Source organism: Lepidochelys kempii, chromosome 14, assembly GCF_965140265.1.
Source record: "Lepidochelys kempii isolate rLepKem1 chromosome 14, rLepKem1.hap2, whole genome shotgun sequence".
Taxonomy (NCBI): Eukaryota; Metazoa; Chordata; order Testudines; family Cheloniidae; genus Lepidochelys; species Lepidochelys kempii.
The window spans coordinates 28,941,041-28,968,119 of NC_133269.1; the positions used below are offsets into that span (position 1 = coordinate 28,941,041).

A 27,079-nucleotide genomic window follows, 5' to 3' on the forward strand; every position below is an offset into this window, starting at 1 on the left:
AATTAGGTGTTAGCTGACGGCCAAGGATGTTTGGTGAGGTGCCAGCTATGCCCGTTTATACCATCCGTGACTTTAACCGCTAGGACGCACTGTCCCTTCGCGGCGGGCAGCCCGGGCTAGGCTGACGGATGCCCCAAGGTCCTAACCACCCGTGACTTTAACTGCTAGAGCTCAGAGCTCCTTCGCAGCGGGCAGTCAATACTGACTGACAGGTGCCCCAATGGCAGCACTAAGAGCCTCTCCACACCCGTGACTTTAACTGCTAGAGCTCAGAGCTCCTTCGCAGTGGGCAGCCAGGATTGACTGACAGGTGCCCCAAGAGTTTGCCCCGTGGAGGCGGCACAACTCAACGCTAGGCTCTTAGTACTCTCACCTAATGGCCAGGCTTTAGAGCCAAAACGGCTGAGGTTCTTTAATTGTGTTGGCTGCTTTACAGTAAACCAGAGAAAACAAGTCAGGCTTATGCATAAATGGTTACCAAAATTTATTAAGCTAGATTCTAATCATGTGGTTACAAAATTGCTAGTGCCTACTTATTTAAATGTAGAGATGTTACACATACAAACAAGTTACAAAACTGAAGCCACAATCCCAAAGAAAGAAAACAAAGTATAGAGCTCTATTTCAAAATATGTGTACACTAAAGATAGGAGATCAGGTGTGGGTGCTTCTTACCCTCCTTGCATCTCTCGATTCCAGCGGTGCCAAGCCAGGATCGGTCACTCAATTCCGCGGAAAGACGAATAAGGGACAAGGCGTAGGGACCCTCTTAGCTGCAGAAGCCTTGGGAGGCTGTCACTTATCTGACCAGCAGATAGATAGTGAAAAGCACTCAAAAATCATGGTGCTGTAGGTCCCCTACTTATACCTCTGTACTCCTTTATTCTCTTTCTCCTTTCTTATGCCAAATTGAGGCTGGTCTGTCGGGATGATGCCAGCTTTTGCAAGAGTAGTTTACACTTGCAAGGGAGAGAAACAATAAGTTTCGACTACTGGACATTTCTTTTATCAGGGTAAATATTTTCCCACCTAGGATGTTGGTGTGTGTGCATCACGCTATTTAGTAGGGGCTAAGAGCCATGTCTGTCACAGGGCCTCTGCCTGCTGTGAGCTTAATCGTTGTATATGTTCCCAGAGGCACATTGTAGCAGCACACCTGTGCTTTCACAGCTTCAAAGGCTGTGCTGGAATATATGTTAAGTGCCCTGTTCCGGCTTCCTCCTGTGTTTCCAGCAATGCTGGTCTGAAGGGGGGGGGGCTGGCTGTCTGGCTACATTAGGAGAAACAATAAATAGATGGAATTGTTAATTAATTGCTCCTCAGCGGGCTGGTTCAGGAAAAGCAAAGAAAACATGGAATTATTGATCATCGTTATTAATGCATTCAGGAAGTAACCACATAAAAATTTACCCAGGCTTCTTTTTCCTGTGCATAAGGGATGTCCCAAAATAAACAATTCAACTTGATATTAAAACTTTTAACCTAAAAATAAATTTGGATGAAACTAGATAGGTTGATCAGGCAATACAATTGAAAGGAGTGTCAACTTCATAAAAGCTAGCAAAGCTATTATTACATCTTTTATTTTTTATTAAAGGTAATACCATACATCTATGGGTGACACTGTATTGTTCAAATATAGAAAAAGAACTATCACAAAGTACCCTGCTTTTGTTATTTAAAATGGGCAAAGGTAAAATAGGAACTAATGAAGTTCCCACCCCAAGACTGGAATGAAGCTAGTCTGGAGTGTAAAATAGGAACAAGTGAGACAACTCTGTAGTTAAAAACACACACAACATAGTTAAAATTATTTTAGAAGTAAGAGTATTCTAAAGCCACACAAGTAAAGATTAAAGTATGAATCTGAAGTTAGAAGATAGCTTTGGTCACACACACACACTGTAATATCCCAAGGGAGACAGATCTGAGGAGATTTCTTTCACTGGCAGGTAATTCTCACTCACACGTGCAAAGGCAGCCCAGCTGGAGGGCATGAGTGTAAGGGTTTGTTTACATTGGCACTTGGTCAGCAAAACTTCTGTTGTTCAGGGGTGTTAGAATAACACCCCCCCCCCCAAATGACAAAAGTTTTACTGACAAAAAGCACCGGTGTGAACAGCGCTACGCTGCATGCCTCTTAGCGGCCTGGCAGTAGCAGCACAGCCGTGTCGCTAAAAGAATCATAGTGTAGCCATAACCCAAGATACAGGCAAGAGCAGAACAGTGATTAACAAAGTTGCTAGATCTCAGTAGCACTTGAAGTTAGGAATTGAGTTGAAACAAGACAACAAAAGAAAATTAACCATCAAGCAATGGATTTCCACAAAGCTGGGATAACACAGTAAGCACAGCGGAGATTTAGTTATGTCCTTGCCAAACCAAAGCTTTGAAGGGTAGCTCTTTTAGGCAGTAAGGCAGATAATTAATAAGACAATTAAAGTCAGCTCAGCACTACATAGACAAGGTGTGAACAGTAACTGGCGGTTACAGGTGCAAGCAGGCAGTTTAAATCAGCACCACATCAGTTTCAGTTAAAAAGTTGTCACATTCAAATGCTAGAACTTCATCCGGTGATGTTCTTAGGAGGATTTTCCTCACTGTTTTGGGTGGACTCAGGCGGCTTCTGAACACACTTACTGGACCAGGCCCCACCGCATCTACCTTCCCTGGTTTGTCAACCACAAACAGAGATAGGTTCCTATGCCCCTGGGAGGGGTGAGGTTTAGCACACATCCCTCTGGTCATCATCGCCCATTGGCTAGCTTAGGCAGTGCCCTACGTAGCATGCTGGCTTTTGTGAATCTCATTCTACGGCACCTATCTCTCATTTATTGTAGAGTGGGAGCTGGTGCTCCTAACTCAGGCTTTGTTGATCCTGGTGTTGTTTCTGTGATTTGCTAGGTGCCAAAAAATTTAGTTTCTGCAATACTGAGTGTCACAGCGCCTAAGTCCCTCGGTGGATACCAACCTAAAATACTATCAAGAGTTAATGCAAAGTCACAGCATATAAGATAGGGATGAGTCTAGGTACATAAGACCAAATTTCAATAGATAACCTGAATGGAAGCATCTGGAAAATTATAATAAAATACCATCACAACGTGAAAGTCTCATCTCAGATTCTCGTTTTCCACAGCTTTGCTCCAGGAAGGTTATTTCATTTTCTGCTTTATAACTACACCATGTCCTCATTACGTGGCCACTCCTGCCAGGCCAGGCCTGGCCTGACCCTCTGAGATTTGTGGGAATTGGCAAAGGTGTTATTCACTTGGCCCTTCCCCAGCCAGGACAATTCTTGGTTTTGTGATCTCTGGATTCTCTTATGTGTCATGAGGTCTGAGCTGTGCCGAAAGCCTTTCCCACAGTCAGGGCATTTATAAGGTGACTCTGCAATGGAGGTTCTCTGATGTGATTGAAAGTGTGAGATATGACTGAAGCCGTTCCCAGTCAATAAACTCGTAGGGTCTTTCTCCACTGTGGATTCTCTTATGTTTAATAAGGACTGAGCTCACAGTGAAGCTTTTCCATATTCTGGGCATTAAAAGGGTTTCTCCCCTGTGTGGAGTCTCTGGTGAGCAACAAGGACTGACCTCTGACAGAAGTTTTTCCTGCAGTCAGGGCAGTTACCGGGTTTCTCTCCAGTGTGGATTCTCTGATGCAATAGGAGGCCTGAGAGCCAACTGAAGCTTTTCCCACACTCAGCACATTTGTAGGGTTTTTCTCCCATGTGGATTCTCTGATGTTCAATACGGACTAAGCTGTGATGGAAGCTTTTTCCGCAATTGGGGCAGTTATAGGGTCACTCTCCTGTGTGGGTTCTCTGATGTGATAGAAGCTGTGAATTCTGACTGAAGCTTTTCCCACAGTCAGTATACTCATAGGGACTTTCTCAACTGTGGATTCTCCTATGTTTAGTAAGGGTTGAGCTCACAGTGAAGCTTTTCCCACATTCTGGGCATTGAAAGGGTTTCTCCCCTGTGTGGACTCTCTGGTGAGTAACAAGGACTGACCTCTGACGGAAGCTTTTCCCGCAGTCAGAGCAGTTATAGGGTTTCTCTCCTGTGTGGATTCTCTGATGTGATAGGAGGCGTGAGATCCGACTGAAGCTTTTCCCACACTCATTGCACTTGTAGGGTTTCTCTCCCGTGTGGATACTCTGATGTTGAGTAAGAGTCGAGTTGTGACTGAAGCTTTTCCCACAGTCAGGGCAGTTATAGGGTTTCTCTCCTGTGTGAATTCGCTGATGTGTTAGGAAATGTGAGATGTGACTGAAGCTTTTCCCACACTCTTTGCATTTGTAGGGTTTCTCTCCCGTGTGGATTCTCTGATGTTGAATAAGGGTTGAGCTTTCACTGAAGCTTTTCCCACAGTCGGGGCAGTTATAGGGTTTCTCTCCTGTGTGGGTTCTCTGATGTGAAAGAAGGTGAGAGAACCGACTGAAGCTTTTCCCGCACTCATTGCATTTGTAGGGTTTCTCTCCCGTGTGGATTCTCTGATGTTCAATAAGGACTGATCTATGACGGAAGCTTTTCCCGCAATCGGGGCAGTTATAGGGTCTCTCTCCTGTGTGGGTTCTCTGATGTGACAGAAGCTGTGAATTCTCACTGAAGCTTTTCTCACATATGAAGCATTCATAGGGTCGCTCTCCCGTGTGGATTCTCTGATGTTTAACAAGATGGAACCTCTGCCGAAAGCTTTTCCCACACTCTAGACACTCATAGGGTCTCTCTCCCGTGTGGACTGTATGATGTTTACTAAGGGCTGAGGTTTGTCTGAAGCTTTTCCCACAATCGAGACACTTGTAGGGTCTCTCCCCTGTGTGGATTCTCTGGTGTCTAATAAGGGCTGATCTGTATTGGAAGCTTCTCCTACAGTCACCACACGTGTAGGATCTCTCTCCAGTGGGGATTCTCTGTTGAACAGTTTCTTTGATTTTCCTGATTCCTCTAGATTTACCCTGTCTCTCCTCTGAGTTGTTTCCTTGCTCTGTCTCTGGCCTGCTCTGACCCTCATGGGCTTCTTCCTCCTCATGACTCTGGGAAACATCCCCTTCGGCTCCTTCCAATACCATCCCCTGTGGTTCCACTTGCCCATGACCTTGCTGCTCAGGATTCTCCTCCTCAGTCTCACTCACCGTCCCATCACCTGCTGGGACGGAGAGAGAACCCAGACAGGAGTCAGCCCCGGGCCAGGGGGAGGGTGGGGGGGATGGGAACCTCAGAAAGGGGAACAGAAAAGGAGGGAACAAACCAAAGTAACTGTTGAGGAGATTAAAAAAAAATCAGGGGCTGAATCCTATCTACTCTCCCTCCAAGAAGAGAGAGGAGGGGACCCATCCTTCCTCCACATCCTCTGAATATAGATGAAGGCAGGGCTAAAGGGTCAGACACACTTAATTAAAAATTCATGATTGATGTTTGCCAGGAGGATAGAAAACTTGATTTCTGAATCGGTTTTGCACAATCCTCACCTGTGTGGGTGTTTCTTGGGATCTCTCTTTCCTTGTATCCATGGAGACCAGGGAGCCACAGCTCCTCTCCTTGCTCTAGCCAGGAGATGACGTCAGGTTTGAAAATCAGAAATCCTGCTTGTGGGGCAAAGAAACTTGTTCATTAAGGTCAGTTCTGTTACTCCTCCCAGATCCAGAATCTAAGCAGGAAAGTGCAGAGAGGCTCCCTGCTATCCTTTCCCCTCCCCTCCAGGGTCTGGGCTATAAACCATACAAGATCTGATCTGGAGCAAGGGTTCACCACCTCTGCCTAGGAAACTGCCCTAACTTATTCCCCTGGGGAGCCTAGCAGAGTTGCTACCCTCTCTACCTATCTGAGATACAACCTCTCTCCCATCACTGACAACTACTCTCCTGTCACAGCTACCCCTCCCCAATACAAGACAGAACACAAAGATGTTGGTGCACCAACTCGCCAACCTCATGAGGAGGGCTAATATTCTGGGGTGTATTAACAGGAGCGTTGTATGTAAGACAGAGGACATAAATGGCCTGTTCTACTCAGCACTGAGGAGGGCTCAGTATGAGTACTGTGTCCGATTCTGAGCACCACACTCTAGAAAAGATGTGGACAAACTGGAGAGAGTCCAGAGGAGAGCAACAAAAATGATAAAAGATTTAGAAAATATGAGTTATAAGGAAAGGTTAAAAAACATGTACATGTTTAGTCTTGAGCAAAAAGACTGACATTCTTCAAATTTATTAAGGGCTGATAAAAAGAGGATGGTGATGAACTGAGGTAAGACAAGAAGTAATAGATTTAACTTACAGCAAGGGAGATTTAGGTCAGATATTAGGGAAAAAACTTTCTAACTAGAAGGGTAGTTTAGCTCTGGAATAGGCTTCCAAGGGAGGTTGTGCAATCCCCATTGCTGGAGGCTTTTAAAAAATGGTTGGATAAACATGTCAGGGATAATTTAGGTTTACTTGGTCCTGACTCACTTCTTGAGGTCCCTTGCAGCCCTAAATATCTATGATTCTATATTCGTTAAACTGGGAGCTCTTTCATCTGGAGACTGCACTTTACTAGGTGTCCCCATGCAGTACCTTGCATAATGGGGCAGTGGTCCCTGACTAGTCCAATCCCCTGTGCTGAGGCAGGATCAAATAAAACCTACTCCATCTCTAACAGGTGTTTGTCCACCCTGTTCTTAAAAACGTTCAGTGACAGGGATTCTAGAACCTGTTCTCAGTGGTAGCAGATGACAGAACAAGGAGTAATGGTCTCAAGTTGCAGTGGGGGAGGTTTAGGTTGGATATTAGGAAAAACTTTTTCACTAGGAGGGTGGTGAAGCACTGGAATGGGTTACCTAGGGAGGTGGTGGAATCTCCTTCCTCAGAGGTTTTAAGGTCAGGCTTGACAAAGCCCTGGCTGGGATGATTTAGTTGGGGATTAGGTCCTGCTTTGAGCAGGAGGTTGGACTAGATGACCTCCTGAGGTCCCTTCCAACCCTGATATTCTATGATTCTATGAACCTGCCTTGATAACTGTTCTAGTGCTTAAATATCCTTACAGTTAGAGAGTTTTTCCTAATATCCAACCTAAATCTTGTTTGCTGCACATTAAGCCGATTGCTTCTTCTGCTATCTTCAGTGCACACAGAGAACAACTGATCTCCATCCTTTTTACAACACCCTGTAACATGTTTGAAGACTGTTATAAGGTCTCCCTTCAGTCCTTTTTTCTCACAACTAACATCCCCACTTATTGTAACCTTTTCTCATAGCTCATGTTTTCTAAATCTTTTATCACTTTTGTCACTCTCCTCCGCACTCTGTCCTATTTGTCCACATCTTTCTTAAAGTGTAGTGTTTAAACCTGGACACAGTGTGCCATCTGAGGCCACAGCAGTGCCAAGTAGACAAAAGATAACTACCTCCTGTGTCTTACACACATCATCTCTGTTTAGACACACCAGAATTATATTAACCTGTTTCGCAAGTAGGCAGGAGCAGCGCATGGAGCCACGTGCTTTCCCCCCCGTCCCCGCGGGGCCGCAGGATTGTGCTGGCTGCTTCTGCAAGCGGCGTGGGGCCGGCGCAGGCAGGGACCCTACCACCAACCGGGAGATGCCTGAGCTAAGTGCCACCTGGCAGAAGCCCGCACCCCAGCCCTGAGCCCCCTCCCAGAACCAGCACCCCATATCCCCTCCTTCACCTGAACCCCCTCCCACACCCTAACCCCCCCATCTGGAGCTGACACCCATAGCCCCTCCCACACCCCAATACTCTGCCCCAGCCTTGAGCTCTATCCTGTACCCAAACTCCCTCCCACAGCTTGCACCCTTCAACCCCTCCTGCATCCCAACCCCCTGCCTCAAGCTCAGCCCAGAGCCCCCTCCCACCCTCAGAAACCCTCGACCTCAGCCCAGAGCCCACACCCCCTCCCAAACCCCTTTCCCAGACCAGTGAAAGTGAGTGAGGGTGGGGAAGAGTGAGCGACGGAGGGAGGGGAGGATGGAGTGAGTGCAGGATGGAGTGAGTGTGGCGGGGCTTTAGAGAAGGGGCAGGGCCTCGGGGAAGGCGTGGGGTAGATCCTGTGTCGCACTTAAATTCAAAAAGTGATCTTGTGTGTAAAAAGGTTGGAGACCACTGAGCTAGACTATATTCCCTAAATTGCATATGATAATATCATGTGGGATTGTGTCAAATCTTTACTGAAATCAAGCTAAATCGTGTCTAGTGCTACTTCCCTATGCACTAGGAGAGTAACCTTGTCAAAGAAATAAATTAGTTTGTTTTAGCTTGATTTGTACTGGACAGATCTATGCTAGCTCCTCCTTATAACCCTGCTTCCTCCGGTATCTATCCAGGTATCAAAGTTCAGCTGCCTTGTCAATAATTCTGTGGGTCCTCTTTGTTCCCCTTTTAAAAATAGGAAGTCAGTTTCACTTTCTCCAGTCCACTGGGACCTAACCTGTTCTCCATGAGTTCTCAAAAATAATTGCTAATGTTTTCTGAGATTGCCTTAGCTAGTTCCTTAAGTGTCCTAGGGTAAATATGGTCAGGCCCTGCCAACTTGAATACCTCTAACTTTACTAAACATTCTTCAGCTTATTCTTTCCCTATTCTAAATTGTGTTTCTTCCTCCTTCTTGTTAATACTAGTAATGTTAAGCATCTGATCATAATTATCTTTACTGAAAACTGAAGCAAAATAGGCATTAAAAAGCTCAGCCTTGATGGTATTCATTGTTAGCTCTCCTTCCCTGCTAACTAGTGGGCCTACACTTTCCTTCATCTTTTTCTTGTTCCTAACGTGGTTATAGAACCTCTTCTTATTTCCTTTCATGTCTGTTGCTATGTGCAACTAATTTTGTGCCACAGCCTCTCTCATTTTTTCCTCAATGTGCTTCTCCTGTTCTTTCATAATCATCCTTAGTGATTTATCCATTTTTCCACTTTTTGTTGGATTGCTTTTTGATTTTCAGGTCAGTAAAAAAGCTGCAGATTCAGCCATATTGGCCTCTTACTGTTCTTCCTATCTTTCATGTGCATTGGGGGTCTTCCTTGTTGTGCCTTAAATATTCTCTCTCAGATACTACCAGCTCTTCTTAACTCCTTCTTCCCCTTAGATATTCTTCCTCTGGGACCATACCTACTACTTCTCTAAGTTTGTTAAAGTCTGCTTTTCTGAAGTCACAGATTTGAGGCTTGGCTTGGACTGAGCATGCTCACATGGACTAAGCATGCTCAGTAATATTTACTGAAGCTGCTGCCCTCACTCTGCCCTGCTCGCTATCAGCAGTCTCTGCACTCCTGCCTTTACTTAGATGCAGAAATTTAGATGCTCTAGCCAAACAAATCCCACCCATAATCTCCCAGGTGGTCAGTTGAGCACACCACTTAAACTCAGTGCTTGAATCCTATTTACATTAAGTTAAAGGTGTTCTTATGTTCTTGGTGAATAGGGATGGTTTGTTTAAATGGGGCTTGAGTCCCCAGACAAGGCTAACCGGTTTCCCAACTATCATATAGACTTGCAAACAGATTCAAAGATGTTGAAGCCAGAAGCGAGTATTATGATCAAGTTTGATCTCCTGTATAAAATATAGACGACAGCAGGGGTTCTCACAACAATTTTTTGGTGACCTCAGGGTGCAGCCACCAACTCTTGCTGGTGGCCGCACTGACGCTTTTTCCTAAACTACCTAATTAACTTTAGAAAAAACAAATAAATATGCACATATATAAATCCAAATAATTGTAATTTATGTATGTAGGGGTTTTTTGCAGACTAATATAAAATAATGCTGTGAAAAGTGATATTTTTATGTTTAATATCACTTTTCACAGCACATTACTCGCTAGAGGGGAAGCTGTGAAAAGTGATATTAACAAATATACACGTATAGCCTCCCAGCTAGCTAGTTAAGTCTGCTGTGAAAAGTGATACTTGCATGTTTGTTAATTTCATTTTTTTTCAGGGAAAATTAAGCCCTAGATGAGGGTGTGGGGGGAAGGAAGCAGGGGCCAGGGGCAATGCAGGGATGGATGAGAGGCTGGGGGAGACTGCGCGGGCCAAGTGCAATGGGGAAGGGTGTTGAGCCACACCTCTGAATGGCTGGATCTGGGGGTCAGCGCCCAAAGCCCCATGACCAGAGCCATAGCCAGAGTTGGAGCCTGGGGGTTGCGCAGCTGGATCCAAGTCAGCACCTGCTGCTACATGGCCAGAATCGCGGGTCAGCACTCAAAGCACTGGGGCTGGAGCCTGGGGCTGGAGCCAGGAGCTGCACTGCCGGAGCTGGGTGTGGCACCCACCACCACATGGCCGGAGCCAGGGGTCAGCACCCAAAGCCATGCGGCTGGAGCTGCCACTGGAACGTGCTGCCCAACCACCCCAGGGCTAAAGGCCAAGCTCCACCGCCTTCACTTGCTCCTCCAGTGTTGTGCCCCACCTGTCTGCAGAGGTGGTGCAGGGTGTCACATCCAGGAACAACAGGGAGGGAGGGAGGGAGGGATAGGTGCCGCTGCTTTGACCCCCTCCCCTCCATCACCACCCAGGAAACTGTCATGGCTGCATGAAAAGTGACTGGTGGCCACATTTGAGAAACACTGGACTAGAGAACCTCACCCAGAGATTCCGAATCAAGCCCATATCTTGTTGTCTTAGAGCGAGACATCCCTGGCTTGATTTAAAGACTCCAAGTGATGCACAGTACACCAAAACTCTAGGTAACTTCTCCAATACTTCACTCACTTCAACATTTGCACCTTCTGACTGGCCTGAATTTGTCAAGCTCCAGGTTCCAGCCACTGGATTTCATTCTGACTTTGTCTGCTAGATTAAAAAGCCCTCTGCTGTCACACATTTTCTCCCCATGTAGGTATCTTTGGGCTCTGTTCAATACACCTCTTAACCTTCTCCTGGATTGTCAAGGTTCCTTCCCCACTCTGAACTCTAGGGTACAGAAACCTAGAAACCTGCATGAAAACCTCCTAAGCTTACTTTTACCAGCTTAGGTTAAAACTTCCCCAAGGTACAAACTATTTTACCTTTTGCCCTTGGACTTTATCCCTGCCACCACCAAACGTCTAACCGGTATATTATTAGGAAAGAGTCAGTTTGGAAACGTCTTTCCCCCCCAAAATCCTCCCAAAAGTTACCCCCCCCTTCTGGGGAAGGTTTAATAAAAATCCCCACCAATTTGCATAGGTGACAGACCCAAACCCTTGGATCTTAAGAACAATGAAAAAGCATTCAGTTTTCTTACAAGAAGACTTTTTAATAGAAATCAAAATCTTGGAGACCTAAACTCCACCCAATAAGGTTTTTGTTATTTCCCGTGGCGGTATGAAGCCACCGTAGCGCAGCATGGTCGGTTTGCAGGTGGAAATGCCGTCCCCAAACATATGGGCGTAGCTTTCCAGACCGTAGACAATGGCGTAACATTCTTTATCGCTGACTGACCAGTTGCTTTCCCTCTCAGACAGCTTCTTGCTGAGAAACACTATAGGGTGGAATTCTTGATCCGGTCCTTCCTGAATTAAAACTTCTCCCACACCACGCTCGGACACATCTGTGGTTATTAGGAATGGTTTGTCAAAGTCTGGGGCCCTTAGTACAAGGTCAAACATCAGTGTCGCTTTAAGCTGGTTAAAGGCCTTCTGACACTCTTCGGTCCACTGACCTTTTTGGTTAGGTCTGTCAGTGGGGTGACGATTTGGCTGTATTGCAGTACAAATCGTCTGTAATAACCGGCCAAGCCTAAGAAGGATTGAACCTGTTTCTTTGATTTTTGGGACAGGCCACTTTTGGATAGCATCCACTTTGGCCTGTAGGGGGTTAATAGTTCCTTGACCCACCTGGTGTCCAAGATAAGTCACTCTGTTTAGGCCTATTTGACACTTCTTAGCCTTAACAGTTAGTCCTGCCTCCCTTATGCACTCGAAGACAATTTTTTAAAATGTTCCAGGTGTTCTGCCCAGGAATCCAAAAATATGGCCACATCGTCAAGGTAGGCGACTGCATATTCTCCTAATCCCGCTACGAGACCATCTACAAGTCTTTGGAAGGTGGCGGGTGCATTCCGCAGCCCGAAAGGGAGTACATTAAATTCATACAGCCCGAGATGTGTGGTGAAGGCTGACCTTTCCTTGGCGGATTCATCTAGCGGTACCTGCCAGTACCCCTTGGTTAAGTCCAAGGTAGAGATGAACTGGGCCCATCCCAGTTTCTCTAATAGTTCATCCGTGCGTGGCATTGGATAGTTGTTGGGGCGAGTTACAGCATTTAGCTTACGGTAGTCCATGCAAAAACGTATCTCCCCATCTGGTTTGGGAACTAGAACCACTGGAGATGCCCATGCACTGCCAGAGAGGTGGATTACACCCATCTGTAACGTATCCTGGATCTCCCGTTCTATAGCAGTTTTAGCTAGAGGAGACACCCAGTAACGTTGGTGTCACGGAGTCCCTGGGCGATACTCTGGAACTGCTCCCCATGAAGCCAGTCAGGACTCTGGGGCAGTCGCCTTTCTGTGAGCAGCCTGTCTGCAGACACACAGCTCACCCGGCTTCCACTTTCCTGGGTCTGACCTTGGAGCATTCAGCATCCTCTGCCCCTCCGTGCGCTTCCCACAGCGAGTCCGCTCAGGCGGGGCTCCTGGGGAAGCCAGAGGGTCCTGTACCCCAACTTCGCAGACAGACGTGACTCTCAGCCAGCCAGTAAAACAGAGGTTTATTAAACGACAGGAACATGGTCTAAAACAGAGCTTGTAGGTGCAGAGAACAGGACCCCTCAGCTGGGTCCATTTTGGGGGGCAGTGAGCCAGACAACCACGTCTGCCCTTCACTCCATGTCCTAGCCAGCCCCAAACTGAAACTCCCTCCAGCCCCTCCTCCCCTGGGCTTTGTTCCTTTCCCGGGCCAGGAGGTCACCTGATTCCTTTGTTCTCCAACCCTTTAGCTCTCACCTTGCAGGGGGGAAGGGCCCAGGCCATTAGTTGCCAGGAAACAGGGTGTCGACCATTCTCTGTGTCCAGACCCCTGCACACACCTGCCCTCTAGGGCTCTGCAATGATCATACACCCTTACCCCACCCCCTAGATACTTAAGAACTGCCTAGGGGAAACTGAGGCACCCCCACACTATTCAGAGGAAACATTAAGAACAGTCTCACTTCGTCACACCGGTAAGGCTGGGCTTTAACTGGGTGAGCATTACCTGTGTCAATGGAGTGGTATGCCTGTTCAGTCAGTCCTGGGGTGGCTGAGAACGTTGGCACATAGATAGTGCACAGCTCCTGGATCTGCTGTCGCTGCATACGCCCAAGAGTCATGGAGAGGTTCACCTCTTCCATGCCACCAGCACTTTTCCCTTCGTAGTAGACACCTTCAGGCCACTCAGCGTCATCTCCTCCCTGGGCTGTAAACTGACAAACCTTTAATTCTCTGGAATAAAAGGGCTTTAGAGAATTAATATGGTATACTGTAGGCTTTCGGTTGGAGGTGGGGAATGCTATGAGATAATTAACAGCTCCCAGGTGCTCCTGGACCATGTTAAAGAAGTTAAAGAAGTATGGACTGGATGAATGGACTATAAGGTGGATAGAAAGCTGGCTAGATTGTCGAGCTCAACGGGTAGCGATTAATGGCTCCATGTCTAGTTGGCATCCGGTATCAAGTGGAGTGCCCCAGGGGTCGGTCCTGGGGCCGGTTTTGTTCAATATCTTCATAAATGATCTGGAGGATGGTGTGGATTACACCCTCAGCAAGTTTGCAGACGACACTAAACTGGGAGGAGTGGTAGATACGCTGGAGGGGAGGGATAGGATACAGAGGGACCTAGACAAATTGGAGGATTGGGCCAAAAGAAATCTGATGAGGTTCAACAAGGACAAGTGCCGAGTCCTGCACTTAGGACGGAAGAATCCAATGCACCGCTACAGACTAGGGACCGAATGGCTAGGCAGCAGTTCTGCAGAAAAGGACCTAGGGGTTACAGTGGATGGCAAGTTGGATGAGTCAACAGTGTGCCCTTGTTGCCAAGATGGGCAATGGCATTTTGGGGTGTATAAGTAGGGGCATTGCCAGCAGATCGAGGGACGTGATCGTTCCCCTCTATTCAACATTGGTAAGGCCTCATCTGGAGTACTGTGTCCAGTTTTGGGCCCCACACTACAAGAAGGATGTGGAAAAATTGGAGAGAGTCCAGCAGAGGGCAACAAAAATGATTAAGGGACTAGAACACATGACTTATGAGGAGAAGCTGAGGGAACTGGGGATGTTTAGTCTTCAGAAGAGAAGAATGAGGGGGGATTTGATAGCTGCTTTCAACTACCTGAAAGGGTGTTCCAAAGAGGATGGATCTAGACTGTTCTCAGTGGTAGCAGATGACAGAACAAGGAGTAATGGTCTCAAGTTGCAGTGGGGGAGGTTTAGGTTGGATATTAGGAAAAACTTTTTCACTAGGAGGGTGGTGAAACACTGGAATGCGTTACCTAGGGAGGTGGTGGAATCTCCTTCCCCAGAAGGTCAGGCTTGACAAAGCCCTGGCTGGGATGACTTACTCGGGGATGGGTCCTGCTTTGAGCAGGGGGTTGGACTGGATGACCTCTTGGTCCCTTCCAACCCTGATATTCTATGAATGGCTCTTCCCACGAGGCTTCCATTTTATGGGCCTGGAGTGTCTTTAAGACCATGACCTGGTCCCCTACTTCGAAGGAACGCTCTCTGGCATGTTAATCATACCAGGCTTTTTGCTCTTTTTGAGCATCCTGTAGGTTTTCTTTAGCAAGGGCTAGAGAGGTTCGGAGGGTGTTTTGTAGGTTGGTTACAAAGTCCAGAATGTTAGTTCCTGGAGAAGGTGTAAATCCCTCCCATTGCTGCTTCACCAACTGTAACGGCCCCTTAACCTCGCGGCCATATACAAGTTCAAATGGTGAAAACCCTAAACTGGGATGTGGTACAGCTCTATAGGCAAAGACCAACTGCTGCAACACTAGGTCCCAATCATTGGAGTGCTCATTTACGAATTTACGTATCATGGCCCCTAAAGATCCATTAAACTTCTCCACCATGCCATTTGTTTGATGGTGGTAAGGAGTGGCAACCAAGTGATTTACCCCATGAGCTTCCCAAAGGCTTTCCATAGTTCCTACCAGGAAATTAGTCCCTGCATCTGTGAGGATGTTGGAGGGCCAACCTACCCTGGCAAAAATGTCTGCTAGTCCCTGGCACACGCTTTTAGCCCTGGTGTTGTTTAGAGCTACTGCTTCCAGCCATCGGGTGGCAAAATCCATAAAAGTCAGTATGTACTGCTTTCCTCTGGGTGTCTTTTTCGGAAAAGGACCCAGAATATCCACAGCTACTCGCTGAAATGGAACTTCAATGATGGGGAGTGGCTGGAGGGGGGCTTTCACCTGGTCTTGGGGTTTTCCCACTTTTTGGCATACCTCACAAGACCGGACATAGGTAGAAACATCCTTGCCAATTCCCTCCCAGTGGAATGACCTCCCCAAACGGCCTTTGGTCCTGTTCACCCCAGCATGGCCACTAAGATGATCGTGGGCCAAGCTCAAGAGCTTGACCTGGTACTTAGTTGGAATTACCAACTGTCTCTGAGGATGCCAGTCTTCCTGGTGTCCACCAGAAAGAGTTTCCTTGTATAAAAGTCCTCTTTCTGCAACAAACCTGGATCAGTCAGAAGAGCTGAGAGGTGGTGGGTTGTTCTGTGCCGCCGTCCAAGCTCTCTGGAGGCTTTCCTCTACTTTCTGTTTGGTCTGGAACTGTTCCCTTGATGCTGGAGACATCAGTTCCTCACTGGATTGTGGACCCAGGCTTGGTCCCTCTGGAAGCAATGTAGGGGATGGAGCTGTTTCCGTTGACTGTGAACCCCTCTCCGCTGGTGCACTATGTTGGGATTCAGGCTCCGGCTGAGCCTCTTGTGTAGGGTTATCGGCTGCTGCCAGTTCAGGTTCGGTGGGGCCCTCTGGTGTTGGGGTTGCAAGTACTGGATTCAGTGCTGGCAAGGGGTCTGGTGCTAGTTGTTCCGCTGGTTCCGGTTCTGGCTCTGTCTGGGTCTCTGGGACTGGATCCACTACTGCTGTTGCAGACATTGGCCTGGTGTCCGGGTCCATCATCTCTGACTGGGTCCTGGTAGAAGTTTCCGGAACAGAGCTAGGCCTCACGATTTGTTTAGCCTGGCTGCGGGTGACCATTCCCACCCTCTTGGCTTGCTTCACATGATTGGCCAAGTCTTCCCCCAACAGCATGGGGATGGGATAATCATCATAGACTGCAAAAGTCCACATTTCTGACCAGCCCTTGTACTGGACAGGCAACTTGGCTGTAGGCAAATTGAAAGAGTTTGACTTGAAGGGTTGAATGGTCACTTGGATCTCTGGGTTGATTTAATTGGGTTCCACTAAGGAAGCATGGATAGCCGACACTTGTGCTCCGGTGTCCCTCTACGCGGTGACCTTCTTCCCGCCCACACTCACAGTTTCCCTCCGCTCCGAGGGTATCTGGGAGGTATCTGGGCCTGCGGACCTCTGGTGTGATTCCGGTGCAATGAACTATAATCTGTTGGGGTTCTTGGGGCAGATGGCCTTTACATGCCCTGGCTCGTTACATTTAAAACATCGTCCAGCTGATGGGTCACTGGGGTGAGGGGGGTTGCTGGAGAACGGTGTGGCAGGACGATAAGGTGGCTGGAGGGTTCCTTGGGGGGTAGGTGGGACCTTGGGCTGCCCCAGGTAGTAGGGTGTGGTCTGAGGTTGTCCCTTCTGGTATCCGCTCCAGCTGTGACCAGTTTTTTTCTTCTCTGCCACCTCCACCCATTTGGCTCCAATCTCCCCCGCCTCGATTACAGTTTTGGGCTTCCCATCTAGGATGTATCTTTCTATTTCCTCAGGAACACCCTCTAAGAACTGCTCCATTTGCATTAGGAAGGGCAAATCTTCTGGAGATTTAACACTTGCTCCCGATATCCAGGCATCCCAATGTTTCACAATGTGGTAGGCATGTCGAGTAAATGACACGTCTGGTTTCCACCTTAGGGCTCTGAACCGCTGACAGGAATGCTCGGGTGTTAGCCCCATTCTGACTCTCGCCTTGGTTTTAAACAGTTCATACTGGTTCACGTGTTCCTTAGGCATTTCAGCCGCCACCTCAGCTAAGGGTCCACTGAGCTGCGGCCTGAGCTCTACCATGTATTGGTCTGTAGAGATGCTGTACCCAAGGCAGGCCCTTTCGAAGTTTTCTAAGAAGGCCTCAGTATCATCGCCTGCCTTGTAGGTGGGGAACTTTCTGGGATGGGAAGGGGTACCTGGAGAAGGATTGCTAGGGTTTATTGGTATATTCTGCTGAGCCTTTGCCTTCTCTATCTCCAGTGCATGCTTCCTCTCTTTTTCCTTCTCCTCCATTTCTTTGGCCCTTGCCTCCATTCCCATCTGCATGAGTTCTATCTGTCTTTCATGTTCCTTTTGTTTTTCCTCAGCCTCTAATCTAGCTAATTCCAGCTTTTGTTGAACCGTGGAGTCTGTCATCCTAACCGCTCTGTTTTTAACTAACTTTACACCCGGGAGTTAGAAAGAAAACAAAACAAACAAACAAAAAACTTGACTTGTAAAATTTTGCTGTGCTGTCCAGATACCTATGTTCTCGGATAGCGATTGTCAGCCTACAGAGAAATCCTTAAAAAAAACCCCTAACACTTTTGTCTCCAGGCAAATAGGCAGAAAACCCCTCTAGTTGCTCTTAGGTAAAAAAAAACAAAACAAAAACTTCTTCAGGTCTGTGAAGACAGGTGAATTTCCCTGCAGGAGGTTAACTACCCTGACTTTAGGTAGAGAAAACTGCAGCTCACAAAAGACAAAAAATTCCCTTTTGTCTCTGCTCTGGCCCCAAAGCAGAGAAAAAAAACCTCTAACTGCTTTCAGTTTAAAACCTGCTCTCCAGCAGCCCAAAGGAAAAAAAAATATTTCCTTTTCAAATCTGTGCTTCTGGTTCAAAAATTCTGAACTTGATCTCAAAATGATTTCAAGTTAATCCCACCACTCTGCCACCATGTCAAGGTTCCTTCCCCACTCTGAACGCTAGGTGACCACAGACCAAAACCCTTGGATCTTAAGAACAATGAAAAAGCAATCAGACTCCTATTAAAATTCTTCTTTTAAAAGTAGAAAGAATCACCTCTGTAAAATCAGGATGGTAAATATCTTACAGGGTAATTAGATTCAAAACATAGAGAATCCCTGTAGGCAAAACCTTAAGTTACAAAAAGACACAAAAACAGGAATATCTATTCCATTCAGCACAGCTTATTTTCTCAGCCATTTAAAGAAATCAGAATCTAACGCATATCTAGCTAGATTACTTACTAAGTTCTCAGACTCCATTCCTGTTCTGTCCCTGGCAAAAGCATCACACACACAGATAGAGAGAGGCTTTGTTTCTCCCTCCCCCCAGCTTTTGAAAGTATCTTGTCCCCTCATTGGTCATTTTGGTCAGGTGCCAGCAAGTTATCCTAGCTTCTTAACCCTTTTTCCTCTGGCCAAGAGGGATTTTAAAGGTGTTTACCCTTCCCTTTATATTTATGACATGGATAAACTGAATAGGCAGAGCTCCTTTAGTCGCTCACTCTAAGGCAGATTTTTCCAGACCTCGAATCATTCTTGTGGCACTTTTGTAAGCCCCTTTCCAATTTGTCAACATTCTTCTTGAAGTGTGGACACCAGAACTGGATACACTGTCCACTAATAGTTTCCTAATGCCTGAAACAGAAGTAAAGCCAGGTTGGCTGGCTCATCGGGGATAAAGGCTAAAGGCCAGGCTTCTTTCACTCAGGCTGGTAAATCATACACTTTGAAGTGAGGGTGAAGGCTATGTCACTCAAGTGCTAATAGTCCTTCAAATCCTTCCCACGTCTCCCTGTGCTCATAAGGACAGAGAGTCCTCCCCCGATTCAGTGAAAAAGAATCACAGGGCATCGCAGCTCCCTGCCGTGCTAAGAACCATGGGATGAGCCCCCAGAAATTATAGAGACATACACAAGTTGAGTGCAGCACCAGTGAGGACACTGTAACTTGCACAGGGCTTGCAGGGTGGCTGCTCACAGCCCAGCTAGGCTAACTCCAGTGCTTAGACCCAGGTGTCGATCTAGGGTAACCAGATGTCCTGATTTTATAGGGACAGTCCCGATTTTTGGGTCTTTTTCTTACATAGGCTCCTATTACACCCCACCCCGTCCTGATTTTTCACATTTGCTGTCTGGTCTCTCTATGTTGATCACCCAAGTTAAATCTGCACTGAAGATATATCCTGAGTTTCTCTCAGGCAATGTCTATTCCCACACACAGTCAGTCACCTCCTGGACTGGACACAGGCATCAGAAAAACCAAACCCCCCTCATCCCCAGCCCTGTCAGGCTGCTCCCTACTTCAGGCACAAACCAGAACTGTCCCTTTAGGAAGGATTGCTGAGCCTCACTTCACTTCAGTTACCCCGTGAACCACAGACCCAGAGAGGCAGAGGAGATGCTCTATTCCCATCTGGTCTCAAACGCAGACACACCGTCCTGCTAATCTATGAAGCAGCAGTTACCATCATGCTCCATCCCCAGAAACTCATGAAAACTCTACCCAAGCAAGAGGCCAAGGAGCACAAAGATGTATTAGCTACAGCAGGGTGGAGAAAGCTGGTGCTGGGTTACAGACGAGCAAAAAGAGACTTCAGAACAAAGAATTTTTGTACCCCTTACACCACTGATGCTACTGCTGCAGGAGGACGAGATTATTAGTGACAGAAGCACAGTGAAACTCAGATTGAAATCACGGTCCACTGTGTTATCAGTGTACTTATGTGGCCCCTCATACCACAGTAACTGAGCACCCCACAGTATTTAAAGTAATTATCCTCAGACCTCTGTGACACAGGGATGAGCTATAATAAATATTGTACAGATAGGCAACTGTGGCAGACAGTTCAAGTGACATACACAAGCCACACAGAAAGTCTGTGGTAATCAGAGCAAGAAATTAAACCCAGGTCTTTGGAGTTTGCTGTCAGAGCCCTAACCACTGGCCCATCCTCGCTCTCAAAATAGGCATCAGACATCCACGTAGTGAGAGACAGGCCCTACCCAAAACAGCTGTCAATCTAAAAAGACAAAACAGACAGGGAGTGGATTTTTTTCTCCATTTCACAGAGAGGAAAAGAAGGACTAGAAAAATAAAGCTGGGACTTCTAAAGGGTCCCAGACACCGAAGGAAAAAGATTGGATATCTAATTCTCTAGGGCCCCTTTGAAAACCGCAGACTGTGATTTACAAGAGGTCAGACAGGGAGGCTGTGGAAGAGCCTGGAATTGAATCCAGGCCCCTGAGTCACAGAGCAGAGCCTGGAACACAAGAGCCCTCCTCGCTTTTTTCTACTAAAGTGACCTACCCCACACAATACTTCCAGACCATAAATTATGTCATTAACCCTCACTGAGCCCCAGAACCCAGCCCCTCTCACTACCAGGAACCATCACTTCACAGAGAACAACCACAGCCAGGAAGAGACCCCAGGAACAACACCCTCCTTCCAGGAGTTTGGCACATTGGCACAAGAGGGAGCCCTTAGTGAAGGCACTAACAACAGCCAGACCCAGACCCAGACCCATGACACTGGACCAGGGGTTCTCAATAAATTTTTGGTAGCCTCAGAGTGTGACCACCCACTCTTGCTGGTGGCCGCACTCACAATTTTTCCTAAAATGCTTAATTAACTTTAGGAAAAACAAACATATATGCACAGGCACATGTCCAAATCATTGTAATTTATTTATATAAGAGGTTTTTTTGCAGACAATAATAAAAATATACAGTTCTCTATTCTTTACTGGACCAGAACAGAAACACAAATAAGGTGCTTTTCATGTTCTTGTCTTTTTTGTTGTTGTTTCTTTTGGTTGCTTTTTTAAAAGACTTATTAGCTAGTAAGTCTGCTGCTGTGAAAAATGATAATTGTATGTTAACATCACTTTTCACGGCCTCCCAGCTAACTACTAACTCTGCTGTGAAAAGTGATATTAAAAAACAAATAGAAATATCCCTTTTCACAGCAGATTTACTCAGCCCTGGCAAGCCCAGGGACAAATTAAGTCCTGGATGAGGAAGTGGGTAGGGAGATGCCAGGGGCAGCGGGGTGGGGGGTGAGTCCAGGGGTTGACATCTGAAGCCCCAGGACTTAAGTCTGACCCCAGTGCCTATGGGAAGGTGGGGAAGTCACTGGCTGCCTGCTCCTCCAGCGTTTGTGTCTCCAGAGAGGTAACTGGGGCCGGGGGGAGTGGCAGCACTGCTTTGCTTCACCCTCCCAATCACCACCATAAGAACATAAGAAGGGCCAGACTGGGTCAGAGCAAAGGTCCATCCAGCCCAGTATCCTGTCTGCCGACAGCGGCCAAGGCCAGGTGCCCCAGAGGGAATGAACCTAACAGGCAATGATCAAGTGATATCTCTCCTGCCATCCATCTCCACCCTCTGACAAACAGAGGCTAGGGACACCATTCCTTACCCATCCTGGCTAATGGCCATTAATGGACTTAACCTCCATGAATTTATCCAGTTCTCTTTTAAACCCTGTTATAGTCCTAGCCTTCACAACCTCCTCAGGCAAGGAGTTCCACAGGTTGACTGTGCGCTGTGTAAAGAAGAACTTCCTTTTATTTGTTTTAAACTTGTTGCCCATTAATTTCATTTGGTGGCTGCTAGTTCTTATATTATGGGAACAAGTAACTAACTTTTCCTTATTCACTTTCTCCACACCACTCATGATTTTATATACCTCTATCATATCCCCCCTTAGTGTCCTCTTCCAAGCAGAAAAGTCCTAGCCTCTTTAATCTCTCCTCATATGGGACCCGTTCCAAACCCCTAATCATTTTAGTTGCCCTTTTCTGAACCTTTTCGAATGCCAGTATATCTTTTTTGAGATGAGGAGACCACATCTGTACGCAGTATTCAAGATATGGGCGTACCATGGACTTATATAAGGGCAACAAGATATTCTCCACCTTATTCTCTATCCCTTTTTAATGATTCCTAACATCCTGTGTGCTTTTTTGACTGCCGCTGCACACTGCGTGGACATCTTCAGAGAACTATCCACAATGACTCCAAGATCTCTTTCCTGATTAGTTGTAGCTAAATTAGCCCTCATCATATTGTATGTATAGTTGGGGTTATTTTTTCCAATGTGCATTACTTTACGTTTATCCACATTAAATTTAATTTCCCGTTTTGTTGCCCAATCACTTAGTTTTGTGAGATCTTTTTGAGGTTCTTCACAGTCTGCTTTGGTCTTAACTATCTTGAGCAGTTCAGTATCATCTGCAAACTTTGCCACCTCACTGTTTACCCCTTTCTCCAGATCATTTATGAATAAGTTGAATAGGACTGGTCCTACAACTGACTCTTGGGGCACACCACCAGTTACCCCTCTCCACTCTGAAAATTTACCGTTTATTCCTACCTTTTGTTCCCTGTCTTTTAACCAGTTCTCAATCCATGAAAGGATCTTCCATCTTAGCCCATGACAACATAATTCACTTAAGAGCCTTTGGTGAGGAACCTTGTCAAAGGCTTTCTGGAAATCTAAGTACACTATGTCCACTGGATCCCCCTTGTCCACATGTTTGTTGACCCATTCAAACAACTCTAATAGATTAGTAAGACATGATTTCCCTTTACAGAAACCATGTTGACTTTTGTGCAACAATTTATGTTCTTCTACATGTCTGACAATTTTATTCTTTACTATTGTTTCAATTAATTTGCCTGGTACTGACATTAGACTTACTGGTCTGTAATGGCCAGGATCACCTCTAGAGCCCTTTTAAAATATTGGCATTACATTAGCTATCTTCCAGTCATTGGGTACAGTAGCTGATTTAAAGGACAGGTTACAAACCATAGTTAATAGTTCCGTAATTTCACATTTGAGTTCTTTCAGAACTCTTGGGTGAATGCCATTTGGTCCCGGTGACTTGTTACAGTTAAGTTTATCAATTAATTCCAAAACCTCCTCTAGTGACACTTCAATCTGTGACAATTCCTCAAATTTGTCACCTTCAAAAGACAGCCCAGGTTTGGGAATCTCCCTAACATCCTCAGCCGTGAAGACTGAAGCAAAGAATTCATTTAGTTTCTCCGCAATGACTTTGTCATCTTTAAGTGCTCCTTTTGTATCTCAATCGTCCAGGGGCCTCACTGGTTGTTTAGCAGGCTTCCTGTTTCTGATGTACTTAAAAAACATTTTGTTATTACCAAGAGGCTATGGCTGCACTAGAAACACTATATATGCAGTTGTAGTGTGTCTAGTGAAGACACACTATGCCGATGGGAGAGCGCTTTCCCAGTGGCATAATTACTCCACCTCCAATAGAGGCAGAAGCTATGTTGGCGTAAGAGCATCTCCCACCGACATAGCACCGGTGTGGATAGCACTTAGGTCAGCGTAACTTGCGTTGCTCAGTGTTAGGGGGCTTATTCCTTCACCCACTTACTTCCCTGGTCCTTCTCACATGAACAGAGAGCAACAATACCCGAAGTCCAAAGGTGCAAACAATTCGATGTTTATTGGGGTGAACTTCCAGCAAGCATGATTCCAGTTTCCTTCCCTAGTATCCTCCTTCCCAGCTCTGACACCACAGAGCCTTACACCTGTGTCCCTGTTCCCATTCCTACCCTTAGCCAAACATGATTCCAACTTCCTTACTCCCATTCCCTGTTCCCATTTCCCCCTTTAGCAAAACATGATTCCAATTTTCTTACCCCCATTCCCTGTTCCCATCTCCCCCTTTAGCAAAACATGATTCCAATTTTCTTACCCCCATTCCCTGTTCCCATCTCCCCCTTTAGCAAAACATGATTCCAATTTTCTTACCCCCATTCCCTGTTCCCATCTCCCCCTTTAGCAAAACATGATTCCAATTTTCTTACCCCCATTCCCTGTTCCCATCTCACACACCCACATGCCCACCCCCACCCCGTCACTTCCTCATTGACTACAGTTTATATAGTAAAACTTGAGTTCTGCTTAGCTATACCTTAACCAATCATTTTCCTGAAATTTAACTAACCAATCCTAACATATTGTAACATGATTATGTAACCAATTATATCCCACCACCTCAATTAGTTTACACCCAGCAAAATTAATTATACAGCAGACAGGAACAATCACAGAACCAGACAGATTATACAGACAAACAACAGCAAAGTGGGAACTATAATGACAAAACAATACAGAAGTGAGGATTTCACATCCCAGCTATTGATAAGTGAGTTCTTGCCAGACAGGATGCTATCAAACTAAGTTTCCTTTTACATTTTCTAGGCACTTCCCTTTCTCTGGAGGTGATAGGAATACAATCCTGTCCTGATAGTGCCTAACAGCCCAATAGCACCTTATTTCAATGTGACTAGTTTGGAATGTGAGGATGTGACCCTTCGCTTCCCAGCTTATGGCTGCCTCTGCTGCTTAGCCAAAGGCCTTAGCCTAAGAACAGGGCCTCAGACTGTCACAGTAAGAGAAGGCCCTTACACCGGCAGACAGTGATTTTGATTCTTTCTTTTATACCTCTATCACTAGCCAAGTGATAAGAATACACCTAAATTCTTAGAGTATAGGCCTTTACAGACAGGCCTGAATATCTATATCCTAACACTCAGGGGCTGTCTTTTTCACACACCCTGAGTGATGTAAGTTATATTGATTTAAGCAATAGCGTAGACCTGCTGTAAGTGTATTTGAAAATCTGGCCACTGGGGACTGAGGCAGTCCTAAGGTGAGATGGCAGAGAGCTCAGAGACCCCAGAAGTTGGAATTTGCCTTGGGAAGGGGGAGTAGACAGTGAATTTGTCTCACTTGAAAACCTTGGTTATAGGAAGAGTAGCACCATCACTATGTCCCTGAAACTTCTGTTCTGTGGGAGGGGATGTGAAAGGCACAGTCTTTCACACACAGGAGCTAGGGACTGATCCTCCTGATATCTGGGGGACCAATGAAGAATCCTGCACAGAAACCAGCCCCAGTGCTTTAGAGACAGCTGCAGCTTCTACTTCCCAAGGGGCTATGCATCCTTACCCAGCAAGGTCACAGTCTCATAATTCTCCTGCATGACGTCCCTGTAGAGGGCTCTCTGACCCAGGTCCAGCAGAGCCCATTCCTCCTCAGAGAAATACACAGCCACTTCCTCGAAGGTCACCAGCTCCGCTGCAGTCATTTCCCTTCCCTGTCTCTGGAGGGCATGGGACAACCTGGAGCAAAATGTGGGTGTTATTCTGCAGCCTGTCAGCATGAGGAGGGTGATGGGGAAGGTTTCAGTTCCCCCCAGTCCTTTCCCTGCTGACAGACATTCCAGACTCCGCCATTCTGGGAAAATACTTGAGCCAAGATATTTTAAAAAAAACCCTGACGTTAAATCCCAAATCCCTGTCCAGTTCTCTGGGATTCAAATTGCTGAGCCAGCAAACTGTAGCTTATGAAAGTGATGTGTGCTTATGTTCAAGAGAAAGGTGCTAAAATGTAATTAGAACAGAGGTTTGAGGACCTAAATTTAGGCTTGACAATAATGAGACCTGGTAAATTGTGGGCAAAGTGAAGGGAGACAGCCCAGAAGCTGGTTCTTCATCCAACTTTCAGAAATAAATTCACCTCAGAGAGAGACTGTCCACTGCAAAGATCAACATAGGAACTGCCAGAGTGGGTAGAAGCGAGGTTCATCTAGTAACTGAACATGTTATAAGCATCTGAAAAAGGCCTTTTAGATTAAAGTTGTGCACCCAACAGCGTCACTGTGAGCTCCAGCTGTCATGAAAGAGCAGAATCCAAGGAGCCGCTTTGAAGGATCCCCGTGACACTGTCCCCAGGCCCAGGGGAGCACAGTCCCCCAGCAGCGCGGGGACCAGGCAGAGGCAGGAACTGGCTTTTCCTCTCCCTGCTCCTCACCTTCTCCCCAGGAAAGTCAATCTGCCCGGGGTGCTGCAGGGAATGGGGCTGGGCAGGGCTGAGACCTCCCTCCCCACTGATTGCTCCTGCTGCCCCTGCCAGTCTGTTCCCCATCTCCCTCTTGCCCCCCTCCCCTCCTCTCGGGCTGGGAGACTCGGTCCCTGGTCCGGGGCCTTCGCTCTCCCGGCGCTGGCTCGGCTCGGCTCCTGCAGGCGCTCAGGGGGGCAGAGACTAGGGAGGGCCAGGGAGGGCAGCAGCTCTGGGACTCGCAGACCCCCGCCCCCCGGGAGCAGAGCTGGGGCGAGGGGGGGCCGCTGGTGCAGAGTCACTTTCCTGCCCGGCCCCAGCCCTTCCCCGGGTCTCTCCCCTCACCTGCAGGCTCCGGCTCAGGGGCTGGTTCCAGCCCCCGGAGAAAGTCCCCCGGCTGGGCCCCGAGGGGCGCTGGGGCAGGGCTCTCCCCGCACACACCCCGCTGGGCAGCAACTGATAAGCCCGGTTCCAGGATCGCAATAGATGGAGGCGGCGGCAGCGGCAGCAGCTTCTGACCCAGGAAGTTCAACCCCGAGCCCGCAGGGCAGAGACGGAGCAGCCGCCTCCCTCCCTTAGCTGTAGGCAGAGCCCGGCGGCGACTGCAGCTAACGAGCCCCCTGCCGTAGCGACCGTGCCGACACAGGAGCGGCTGAGCCAGCTGCCCCACAGGGGCGGGCGGGAACCAGAGCCCCTCCGGCAGCCCTGCGCCGCCCTCGCTCCCGTCTGATTCTGCTGCCTGCTCGCTGCAGCCCAGGGATCAAAACGGCGCAAAGGCGTCAAATCCAGGGGGGGATGGATGGGCAGGGTCTGAGAAGGGGTGGAAATTGACTAGCCGGGGGGGTCAAGCAGCTAGAGGCAGGTTTAGGATAGGGGCTGAAGGGCAAAATTGGGGGAGGAGCCAGGGGCAGGGCCAGATTAATCTTTTGTGCGCCCCCCGCCAAACATATTTGTGGGCCCCCATGGAGGCAATAGAGCATGGCAAGGGGAAGTCAGTCCCCCGAGTTTCAGAGTGACAGCCGTGTTAGTCTGTATTTGCAAAAAGAAAAGGAGGACTTGTGGCACCTTAGAGACTAACCAATTTATTAGAGCATAAGCTTTCCT

General features: G+C 47.3%; 1 protein-coding gene across 1 annotated transcript; it reads right to left on the minus strand.

The window, feature by feature from the left end:
- Nucleotides 1–453: 453 nt before the first annotated feature.
- On the minus strand, nucleotides 454–25,785 carry LOC140898216 (uncharacterized). The gene is made up of 5 exons (XM_073311738.1): nucleotides 25,655–25,785; nucleotides 25,085–25,257; nucleotides 13,177–13,377; nucleotides 5,474–5,590; nucleotides 454–5,151 (listed from the first exon to the last, which is right to left on the minus strand). Exons 1-5 carry the CDS (start codon nucleotides 25,687–25,689, stop codon nucleotides 3,893–3,895), a joined length of 1,785 nt encoding a protein of 594 aa, XP_073167839.1. The 5' UTR covers nucleotides 25,690–25,785; the 3' UTR covers nucleotides 454–3,892.
- Nucleotides 25,786–27,079: the final 1,294 nt, after the last annotated feature.